Source organism: Solenopsis invicta, chromosome 8 (genome assembly GCF_016802725.1).
Source record: "Solenopsis invicta isolate M01_SB chromosome 8, UNIL_Sinv_3.0, whole genome shotgun sequence".
Lineage (NCBI taxonomy): Eukaryota > Metazoa > Arthropoda > Insecta > Hymenoptera > Formicidae > Solenopsis > Solenopsis invicta.
The window spans coordinates 19,888,903-19,901,267 of record NC_052671.1 but is presented as its reverse complement, the minus strand read 5'-3'; the positions used below and the strand labels follow the sequence as shown (position 1 = coordinate 19,901,267).

General features: G+C 41.1%; 1 protein-coding gene across 1 annotated transcript; it reads left to right on the top strand.

Annotated features, from left to right (window-relative positions):
- The first annotated feature begins 6,137 nt into the window (after positions 1–6,137).
- Positions 6,138–10,491, top strand: LOC113005278. The gene is made up of 7 exons (XM_026140613.1): positions 6,138–6,612; positions 6,850–7,138; positions 7,227–8,364; positions 8,410–8,663; positions 8,757–8,907; positions 8,959–9,284; positions 9,642–10,491. The coding sequence occupies exons 1-7, from the start codon at positions 6,138–6,140 to the stop codon at positions 10,489–10,491; spliced, it is 3,483 nt and encodes a 1,160-aa protein (XP_025996398.1).
- The last annotated feature ends 1,874 nt before the right edge of the window (positions 10,492–12,365 follow it).

Below are 12,365 nucleotides of genomic sequence, written 5' to 3'. Positions count from 1 at the left end.
CCAAATGCCTTTAATGATAAAAAAATTATTGTAAAAATACGCAATAAGAATTTTATTAAAAAACTAATTTCTTTATCTAATAAATTTAATATAAAATTAGTTAAATAATTTGTGCATAGAAGTTTAATAATTATATATAGGGGAGACCGGGGCAATTCAAAAGATGGGGCAATTCGAAAAATGGAAATATCTTTATGAGTACATGTTAAAAATTTACTTTAAATACTGTAAATACGCCCTAATGTAACAATGCTGCAAAAAAGTTTTGTTGACAACGGCGTTATATTAAAGTCGTAGCAGTGAAAAATGTGTTTTTGGACAATTTTTTTTTTCTTTTATATTCGCGTTCTATATACACAATTTAATACTTAACGGATGTAATTGTACAAAATACGAAAAGATTCTGACTTTTTTCAAAAACGTTAAAGCAATAAATTTCTCTATTGTGTGTTTGTATTGTTTTTGTTGTATAAAACATTTTTTTATAACACTATACAGCCTTTTTTTAATAAAAAAGTTTTCACAATAGTTTTTTTTTTAAAACACAAATTTCAGAATATTTTCGGACTATTTTTGAATTACCTGGGGCTTGGTACTATTCGAAATATTTGGCATTAGTTGACAATTTTATATATAGTTCAAAGCAAGTACATTTCCGTGTTCTATTTATAATGGCATTGTGAAGGAAAAGGTTCAACCTTTCAAACTGTCCAACTTTTTTTTTCTTAATGAATACAGGATTCAGGAGATGCTAAAGAAAAAAAGTCTTCTGAATTGCCCCGGTTTCCCCTATACATAATAAGAATACGTAATAAAGTCAATTTTCTAAAGAACAGCCATTGCATGACAATTTATAATAATTCTTCATAATATACTGTTAAAATCAGTTTTTAACCATGATATAATCGTATTCGGTATATTTAAGGTATATTTTACAATTCTTTATGATATATGTCCTGGAAATTTATTTATTTATCTTACATAGTCCTGGAAAAACATTATTGCTTGTATATAACGTAATAACTTATACATATAAAATAACTGCACTATAGTGGCAAACGAGTAAATATAAAGCTATGTATGCAAAGAAATCAGTCAACTGACTCAGGTCCTGGAAAAGCGCATAGTCCTGGAAAGATATTACCGCTTGTATATAACGTAATACCTTATACATATAAAAATGACTGTACTATAGTGGCAACTGAGTTAATATAAAGCTATGTATGCGTAGAAATCAGTCAGTTGACTCAGGTCCTGGAAAAGCGCAATCCATGAACATATATATATATATATATATATGCGTGGAATTAAGTGATTTTGCGCACAATGTTTGTCAACGGGTTATACTGAATCACGCGATCGTGTATTATAAGGCACTAGGCACTGCTATTTGCCGGCACGTTATTCTGAGTCTCGAATTCCAATCGCACGTCAATGGTTGCGTTTTTAATTAATTCGCTTTGTCGAGAATAGTCGATCACGGTGAATGGACCGTTGTATAGAAACATCGCAATGGAGAGATTCGGCCGAAGATTTTCATATCCGAGGTAGGTTTTGCAGAAATCCGCGTACATGTCGTACAGAATAGCCCATTCGTTTTTACCAAAATCCAAATTCATATCCTCTTTCGGATAACACTCAGAGTTCAGATAGAGTTTCACATTAGTCAAATTGCAATGATCGAATCGGCTCGGGTCCTTGGCCATGGTATTTTTTCAACTGGTTTGCAGAGCAAAGATGACGTATCGCGGCTTCTCGAGCTGAGTAGCGGTTTTGATAGCCCACAAATGCTTGGTCGTGCGTTGCAAAAGCGGATACTCGTACAAATCCCACGAGCAAAACGCCATGCTCAGTCGTCCGCTCTCCAATGTGCGCAACATTGAAAGTTTATTTATCTTGCTCAATGACACACGTGGCATTTGCCATTGAATCTTAAACAACTGGAGCAAAGGCTCCAACACCGAATTGCCCATCAGGCAATTATTATCGTTGCGCGCTCGTATCAAGATCAACGTGACAAGCGTTGATCACTGTGCGTTTATAATCTTCGCAGAATCCCAATAGAATGTTGAGGGGTACGCAAAAGTTGAAGTAGCCATCAGCAATAGTTATCTGTTCTTCCCAGCCGGCATTTCGTAAAATCATGTTTTTATTGGATGACAACGTTACATAGTTTTTAAGCGTGCTGGTTATGCCACGTTTCTATTTCGATCAATCTCGAAGCCGTCCAATTCATAGCAAATCTCATCCAACATGAACGCGACGCAATTATTTCCCAATACCACGTCAGCACCCCCCTCAATTGGTCTTGTTATGGTCAACTGTCCTTCGATGTATAGAAAGCTCTCACACGGCAACGTATACAAATCTTGTTGTTGTATGGGTATTCTTATCTTGTCGCTGTGACCGAATGTTGTGTTTGCGTACAGTGTATAAGTGTGTGAGTCTCAGTCTTGACAATTTGATCGTCAAAGATTGGGTCGTCTCCAATGTTTAGAATATCAATCATTTTTGTACCGCAAATCCCAATGATTGTAAAAATACAACGTTTGATGCACTGAGCTTTTTCCTCTCAGCTGATCTATTATCAATTGATAAAGTCGATTGCCTTAAAGAATACGTTATCTTTCTGCGCTACGTTAAATACGAGCATCACGCTCGCCTTTGAACGTGCAATCTAATTGTTATTTCCTCTCCGCAAAAGTCCAGCAAGTGTCCGTTTTGGTCGACAACGCGTAAGGTAAGAGTCGTAACGCTGCGTACAACGATTGGCGGGTAAATGATCTATGCCGGCTTTACCCCAATTTATATCCTGGCGCAACGCTGGATAAAAATTCGTGGATTGTGTTCACACGCGCACCATTGCTGTATGCACCCACGGTTATGCTACATTTGATGCGAATAATATTCACATTCATAATGTTCATTGACACGTCCGATTCGTACCATCTTCGCGATTGTAGTACACGTTTCGACGAGAATCCAAGCAGCGATCCAATGCTGTTGGGTTTATTAAAGTTTATTGTGTATGCACATCTAATCTCATACTTTATCGTGTTATAGTTTGCGCGGATCACTATCGGAAACTCTGCTTCTTTATCATCATCGTTGTTGTCGCGGATAGTGCCATCGGCATCGCGTTATGGATGTTTCTGCAAAATTGCATGTTTCAAAAATTCGTTCATGACTGGTAGTTTGTACTCGGTCCTTCGGATATTGTAATTTCCGTGTCGTTTTTGCTGAAATGAAATTTATTGTTCGAGGCGTTTACATTCGGTATCGTGTGATAAGTCTCGAAGAGTGTTAGGCCGAGCTCATAGTCGCCATCGGTCAAATCTATAGCTGAAAAGTAATGTGCAGCGAGAACGCTGCTCTTTCCGCTCAGCGTTAGCGTAAACGACATGACTGAAAAAGTGCTCGACAAATACTAAAACTTGCAACACCACGTCGGTTTTTTTAAAAGTCTACAGTCTGAAAAAACCGCAAGCACATTTGTCCGCAGAAACTCTGATTGTACATCTAATAGGACGTTTGGTTGTACTCAATTGTAACATTGTTTCCGAAATATTGCACCAGATCTCGAGGCGGTCGGAGATTGTCGAAACTATCGAAATATTTTACGCGGTTGCTCCTCTTTGCAACTTAGTGAGTCCCGGGGTCCGTGGTATCATCCAAATTGATGATACCGCTTTCGTTTCAACGCACGCCACTCGTTGGCAAAAGTGTCACGCATGAAAACGCCTCTAAAATTTGGTATGCACATATGTCTCGCCAGCTGGTTCAATTGCACGTCGGTGGTCACGCCCGTAGGCAATTTTGTTATCGTCTTCTCGGCGTTTTTTTTTTCTTTGCTGATACACTGATTTTCTTTGCTTGTCCGCGTTTGTATGGGCTAAATGTAATCTTCGTCCACGCTTGTACGGAGCAAAATGTAACCCGCGACCTTGTTTCATCGAGCGATTGTGACGTTGCAACTCTTTGAGCTGATGTTGCGCGGTTTTGCTGTTGTTTACCGCTTTCGCTACACCGGCTGCACCGCCGATTAAAGATCCGAGCGCGCCCAACACGGGCAGAATCGGCAACAGACCGCCTCGTTTCGCCGACGGAAGTATTCGTTTTTTTGTCGTTTTCTTTGTCGTTGTTTTCCTTTTTCCTTGATACCCATGCCTTCATACTCATGCCAATCTTGGTCTTGGCCTTCATCGCTGCCCAAACGGCTGCAGCGGCGGCTTTTTCGCCGATAGTCGAAACTCTCGCAATGACGCGTTCCAGTGCTTTATCAGCGAGCATCTTGTCCGCCGCGTGTTTATCGACGAGTTCGCTGTTAAGAGAGTACGCGATATCGTGTTCACGGCACGCCGCGTCCAATGGATTTACCCCTCTGTCGCCTCTAGTTAATCGTTTCTTCAGCGGAGTTCCCGGACCGCAAAACTGCTAGCCGGGAATATGTAATTCAAAAGAAAGCGCGTTTATTTCTCGATTCAACAGACCCCCGACGCAGCCTTCGCTCAACGCTGACATTTTCCGCCATTTTTAATTCTCAGCGCAAAACCGTCAATGTGCGTCCTCTGCCACGGCTGATTGTGATGCTCGTCGCAGCGACGATACGTTCCAACTTCCAAGTCCGCTCTTATATGCCTCGGGAGCTTGTCCCACAAGTGGTCGATGTAGTTGCCGTATACGTGTAACCGTACGACTTTCGGTATATATTCCAACTGCTTAGCGCTCAGATCTAAAATATCACAGGAATGTGACAGCGAGAAAAACATTTTTGCTACTGAGCAACTCGCGATTCCGCGCGCCTATAAATAGGCGTTTGACATGTCACGCAAGTTCAGTGTGAATCATGAAATTCGTGCGGCAGTCGCGTACGATACGCGTTACAAACTGTGATAAAAAATTAGAAATAATGGGGGGCAGCGCGCCATTGCGGAACACGGTGAAATGTTGCCGAGTACTATCCGCGCTAATTACGGGACCATCCTCGTGCGGCAACACTAGCCTGCTCGAGAGTCCGCACTGTATACGTTTTGAAAATGTTTATATTTATTCCAAGTCGCTAATGTAACCAAAATATCAATATCTCAAAAATCTGTTGACATCAATTGATGAAATCGAATACTTTACATTCTCAAATAATAGCGATGTCGTTCTGCCGAGCGAGGCGCGTCCGAATTCAATCTTTGTCTTCGACGACGTTGCATGCGATAAGCAGGATGTGATCAGAGAATACTTTTCGATGAGCCGTCACTCGAATATCGACTGCTTTTACCTATGTCAAACGCAAGGATATCTAAACATCTGATACGCGATAATGTTAATCTCCTAATCCTGTTTAAACAGGATGGTATTAATCTGAAACATATTTACAACGATCACATGAACAACGACATGTCATACGACAAATTTTGCGCATTGTGTCGTGCTTGTTTGCAGCGCGAGTACGGATTTCTAGTGATAGACAAGGATAGTTCGCTCACTAATGGACGATACAGAAAAGGATTTAACGAGTTCGAGGTACCGCAAAACGATTAGTCGTTCTCGATACCTTAAACAAAGACGTTCATCATGATTAATGTGCGTAATCGCGAGAAACTCGCAAAAAAGATTGAAAAAACGAGCAAGGCGATCCGCAAAAAACATCGCGCTCTGAAAACTGGTCGAACCAAAGATCGCAATGGAGACACGTTTCAAACCTATCGTTAAACCTCTGAAACAGATTGTCGAGGAATCTCAGCCAATTAAAAGCAAAAAAGAAATCAAGGAAAAAAGTGTAAAGAATCCTTAACGCTAGCTCTCAAGAAAACGCGCCTTTAGGTCGGTAGCAGCGACGTTTTGGAACGCTTCCGCGGGAAGCTCTCGGCTTTTGTACGTCCACTACAGCGACACACACGTTGTAAGCAGCTCAAGTAATAAACATTATGAAAGCAAAGGTAATTCAATAAAATACCCTACATAGTTATTTGATCCGGATTCAAGCCGGATCTCCAGATTCGGATAAGAAAGTTATAGAGCGAAGCAGTGATTTCGCAAAGCAAAGCAATCGCGTCAACCACGAGGACGCGAGTAGAGGTTAGGAATACTCAAGAAGCTTCCGACACAAGTATCAGTCGCACATCAGTGCAAAAGGCATAGCAATGTCAGAATTAAAGCAATTAAGAGCCAAACGAACTAATATCAAAGGACAGCTTACACAATTCATAAATTTCATACGAGACCAAGGCGAGAACCAAAGGGCGCAACTGGCCGACAGGATCCGTCGGGCTGAGGACCTTTACAACTCGTACAACGAGACGCAATCAAAAATAGCCGAAATAAAGATCGAGGCATTAATGGAGAGGTTGCCAGTACCAACCACGGAAGAAGTGAAGACACTGGAAGCAGACTTGGCACGCAAGAGATCGTCGGTCGAGGATGCTTACTTCGAGTACATAGCGAAAGCAAGGCAGATGCTAGAACCAGAGCGTGCGGTAAATAACATAATAGTACAAACGCCAGAACAACAGGTAAACAATCTTAATGTAAAATTACCTACACTGCAACTTCCAAAATTTAGTGGTAGTTATGACCAATGGCTCATGTTCAAAGATACATTCACTTCAGTTATAGACTGTAACGCTAGATTGTTAAACATACAAAAATTCCAATACTTACGTAGTTCATTATCGGGAGAAGCATTGCAGGTAATACACACACTAGAAACAACAGACGAGAATTACGAAACAGCGTGGCGTTTGATTAAACAAAGATATGAAAATAAAAAGCTTATTATTAATACACATATAAAAGAAGTTTTTGAATTGCAACCGGTATCAAAAGGTAGTCATGTAGCATTACGTAACTTCATAGATTCCGTTCGTACTCATATCAGAGCACTAGAAACGTTGCGACAGCCAGTCACACAATGGGACACTCTTCTCATTTACTTATTAAGCGATAAGTTAGATTATAATACTAGAAAAGATTGGGAGTTAGAGGTAGCAAAAACGGACTCAGAAAACATGCCCTCGCTAGAATCATTACTAGAATTTTTAACGAACAGAGCTCACACTTTAGAATTAATAGAAGGCACGAAAAATAAGTTAGAGATCACGTCCAAAAAACCGGTTAAGAGAGTAAACGTAGCAGCCATAACATCGTTAGGTTGCGCTTACTGTGAGGGACACACCACAGTGTGTCACACCATATATCTAAATGTGAAAAATTTATTAAATTTTCAATTTCAGAAAAAAAGAGAAAAGGTTCAAAAAAGACAGCTTTAACTGTCTACGTAAGGGTCACTATATACAAGCGTGTACGGCCTCGACTTGTAAGTTATGTTCTAAAAAGCATAACACTATGCTGCATATGGACAGAGAGGATCATCCAGACAACAAATCTACGAAAAGCCAACTAGCAACATCAGACAATAGAAACGGAGCAAGATCAGCAAAAACGTCGGAATCAAAACAGGCTAAACATAACACAGCATCATCAGACAACAAAACAGCGGTCATAGTAACTACAACTCGGACCACAGAACTTTTGGTTTTTGTAGCCACAGCAAAAGTATACATAGAGGATGGAGATGGCAACTTGCAAGTATGCCGAGCCATGCTCGACCCAGGGGCGCAGACCGACATTATCACAAAAGAGTTAGCGAAAAGACTCAATTTGAGAACCGACAAAGCGGAGGTGCCACTCAGTGGCATCAGCCAGACGCGAACAACAGCCAAGGAAGAAGTCGTAGCCAAAATCAAATCTATGCACAACGATTTCGTATTAGTATTAAAATGTCTAGTCATGCCAACTATAACTGAAAGACTACCGCAAATCAAGGTAAACACAACTTCATGGAATATCCCGAAGGATATAAAGATGGCAGACCCAGATTTTAACCTACCTGGAACAATAGAACTGCTCATAGGAAGCGCCAAGTTCTGGAAACTGTTGGGCACCAGACAACGAGAATTAGAAGATACATTGCCTACATTACAAAAAACGCGGCTTGGATGGATCGTTGGTAAAAGACTAATAGATACAAGAAAAACAAGAAACAGACGAGTGTGTAACATCGCTACTTTAAACGACCAGTTAACAAAATTCTGGAATATTGAAGAGTTGCCATTAGAAAAACAGGAACAGGCTTACTCACCACAGGAACAACAAGCGGAAGACTTCTTCATACAAACAGTAAAAAGAGACAGTAACGGAAGATACGTCGTGCGTCTGCCAAAAGACGATTCAGTAAAGCTTGGGGAATTAGAGAACGTTGCAGTTCAAAGATTTATATACATCGAAAGAAAGCTAAAGCAACAACCACAGTTACAAGAAGATTACCATAGTTTCATCCAAGACTACGAGACACTAGGACATCTGTCCTTAGCGAAACAATAGAATAGTACACTCGATAAAGATTATTGCTATCAGCCGCATCAGCCGGTTATTAAGACATTGAGTCTATCTACGAAATTAAGAGTCGTGTTCGACGGCTTGGCCAAGACGTCATCGGGCATGTCGTTAAATCAAAAACTCCTGAGTGGGCCCAATCTGCAAAAGGACTTATGGCAAATTACGATACGCTTCAAAGAGCATCTATTCGTAATCACAGCAGATATCAAAATGATGTTTAGACAAATCTGGGTGGCGGAGGAAGATAGAGATTTACAGAGGATCATCTGGAGGTATGACCCTTTAGAATAAGCGCAAGCCTATACGTTAAATACAGTAACGTACGGCACAAATTGTGCACCGTACCTAACGATGCGTTGCTTAAGGCATCTAGCTACGCAGCCAAAGGCAGCCAAACGAGAGGCAACAGCCAAAGTGCTGCTCAATGACTTCTATATGGACGACGTATTAACGGGCACCAGCACATTACATCAAGCAGTTGAGTTACGAAAAGAACTGTCAGATCTATTAGCAGCGGCAGAATTCCAACTAAGAAAATGAAGAACGAACAACCCAAAAATTCTTCAGGATCTTGTGCAGGACAGAAAAGAAGATAGTCTGTTGATATTAAATTCAGAGAAACCTTTAAAGACGTTGGGGTTCCTCTGGAATTCAACCGAAGATACACTACAATACTCGGTGACCTTAACAGAAAACAGCATAAGTACAAAACGTAGCATACTGTCACAAATTGCAAGAATTTATGATCCGCTTGGACTAATAGGGCCAGTGCTCATAAACGCAAAGATGACCATGCAGGAAATCTGGAAGTTGAGCATAGATTGGGACGATCCAGTACCCAAAACATTCAGACACTCGTGGAATAAATACTACAAGTCACTTACCACGCTCAGGTAAATTAGAATTCCAAGAAATTTTAATCCGCACAGCCAGAAATCACTTGAAATTCACGGCTTCGGAGACGCTTCAAAGAAAACGTACGGAGCCTGTATCTATTGTGTACATAAAGCAGAGGGAGGGCAACAAAAATCTTTTCTCATAAGCTCCAAGGCAAAAGTCGCTCCATTAAAAATATTATCGCTGCCAAAACTTGAACTGTGTGCGGCTCTCTTGTTATCTCGACTGATAGCTGCATTCGTCGCCGCCATAAAGCATCCAATCAAGAATATATACCTGTGGAGCGATTCAACAATCACTATCTCTTGGATCAATACTCCACCGCATAAGTTACATACTTATTATGCAAACAGAGTCGTAGAAATAAATAACTTAGTACCCGGAATCAAATGGTACCATGTACTGTCGTCACAAAACCCGGCAGACCTTTTATCAAGAGGCACAACTGCTGAAGGTTTAATAGACAACGAGCTGTGGTGGCACGATCCACCGTGGCTCCCCAATCAGGAACAATGGCCTAAAACGCACATTGAGCTACCGTCAACCGTAATAGGAATGCGTGAAGAGGTAGTATTGACAGCTTCCACATTGCAGCAAGATCTCCTACAAAGATACTCTTTGATTAACAAATTTAAGAAGGTCATAGCCTATTGCTTGCGATTTAAGAAACCGCCAGGACAGCGCAGAGCCACACCTCTAACAATAGAGGAACTCGACAAAGCGGAACAAGCCATCTGCCGTATGGTACAAGCAGAAAGTTTTCCACACGAAATTCGAGATTTGCAACAGAAAAAAAGAGTGCACGCTAGCAACCAGCTAACCGCTCTTAACCCATTTACTGACGAGTCAGGATTAATCAGGGTAGGTGGGAGGTTGAAGCATGCACACCTTCCATACAATCAAAAGCATCAGATCGTCTCACCAGCAAGGCATCACGTTACAGAAATCATTCTCAGAGAAGAGCATATCAGGCTAAAACACTGTGGCCCACAACACTTACTGGCTGCAATCAGAACACGATACTGGCCTCTTTCGGGGAGAAGAGAGGCCAGGAAAGTGGTAAGAAGGTGCATACCATGTTTCAAATATAGGCCTAACATCATAGAACTGAGAATGGCGGATCTTCCGGAGTCCAGGGTGACAGTTAGTAGACCATTTGCTATTTGCGGCACAGATTACGCCTTTCATCATCAGAGAGAGTAAAAGAAGAGATAATATACCTACTAGTAAAGCATATGTGGCACTATTCGTCTGTTTTAAAACAAAAGCAGTCCACCTCGAGCTGGTGAGTAGTTTGACCACCGAAGGCGGTCAAACCTTTATGGCGGCATTTAAAAGGTTCTGTGCGAGAAGAGGAACACGCATTCACATGTATTCGAACAATGGTTCTAATTTAGTGGGAGCAGCAAACGAGCTAAAAGAAATTTATGAATTCCTGAAAAAAGAAGAAGGATACATTGCAACGGAATTGGCATCACAAAATGTACAATGGCACTTCATACCACCTAGAGCGCCACATTTTGTCGGTCTCTGGGAAGCCGCGGTAAGAAGCGCCAAGAGACACATACAAATCACCATAAAAGGCCTACTATACACATTTGAGAAGTACTACACACTCTTAGTAGAAATAGAGGGCATTTTAAACAGTAGACCTTTAACCGCCTTGTCATCGGATCCAAATGACGTTCTGCCGCTCACACCAGCACATTTCCTCACAGGCTCAACCCTGCAGATGCCACCTGAGAGAAATTATTTAGATACCAAAGGCAGCCATCTATCTAGATGGCAACATATACAAAAATTGCGCCAGCACTTCTGGCAAAGATGGCAAAAGGAATACCTGCAACAACTACAAACACGAACCATCTGGAGAAGGGGTGAAAATGCTGTGAAAATTGGAGACCTAGTACTGGTGATTGAGGAAAATCTACCTCCACTACAATGGAAGTTGGGACGCGTGGAGCAAACACACCCAGGACAAGATGAAATTACCAGAGTGGTAACGATTAGAACACCTACAGGAACTTACAAGCGAGCCGTAAGAAAAATATGCGCACTCCCCCATAAGGAATAAAGGCTTAAACATTCAAATTTTAATTTAATCTTAATACTCCTTCTCTTTTCACTGACTAACATGTGCGTACATCTCAGTTTATTAATCACTTACATTATCATTTACTTATATCTCAGTGTATTATTCATTTAGTTATATCTTATTATTCATTTAGTTAGTTAGCATTAACATTAGTACAGCGTTTAGCACATCGGTAATTTTAATTTAATATTAGCACTGTAAATCCTATCACAGGCACGTAATCATCAAAAACTAAAGCGTTTAATTTTATAGATATAAGGCGTACCATTATACATTGTGTACTCGGAACAGACTGTCTTATATTCTTATTTTATTTTAAAAGATGTTCTTTCAAGGGGGGCGGAATGTAAAGAATCCTTAACGCTAGCTCTCAAGAGAACACGCCTTTAGGTCGGTAACAGCGGCGTTTTGGAACGCTTCCGCGGGAAGCTCTCGGCTTTTGTACGTCCACTACAGCGACACACACGTTATAAGCAGCTCAAGTAATAAACATTATAAAAGCAAAGGTAATTCAATAAAATACCCCACAGAAAGAATAATTAAGAAAAGACTGAGCAACAACGATGACGATTCATACAAACTGCCGAAAGTAACATCGGGAAAAAGGAAACGTTCAAATGTTGGATTCACCTATGCTTCATTCTATAGCGACAGAATCATCAATGGAAACACCAACAGTAACAGCGCGGAAGAAGTTAACTTTCGACGATGAATGGCCGTTCAAAATGTCTGCCAGTAAAGTTGTGCAAACGCGAGAAAGTCGCGAAGCGTTGTTCAGCCAGCTTGGACCATTGGGCCAAAAGTATATAAACCAGCTCTTCGGTGACAGTGATATCACTGGAGAAGGGGGTACCTCTCCCGGTCCAGGACGAGTATATAAGGAGCCTTCCGCAGGACCAAAAATTGCAGAAAGTTCTCTCCGAGCATGGAAGTTCTGGACGCGCTCCTTACCAGACCGGCCACCGATGCTGAGTTTGAATCG

Excerpts from the sequence above, each read along its gene's own strand:
- LOC113005278 (XM_026140613.1), top strand. The coding sequence starts at position 6,138 with ATGTCAGAATTAAAGCAATTAAGAGCCAAACGAACTAATATCAAAGGA. Across the intron at positions 8,664-8,756 it reads TTACAGAGGATCATCTGGAG|GCATCTAGCTACGCAGCCAA; the intron begins GTATGACCCTTT and ends GCGTTGCTTAAG. Across the intron at positions 8,908-8,958 it reads TGTCAGATCTATTAGCAGCG|GATCTTGTGCAGGACAGAAA; the intron begins GCAGAATTCCAA and ends AAAATTCTTCAG.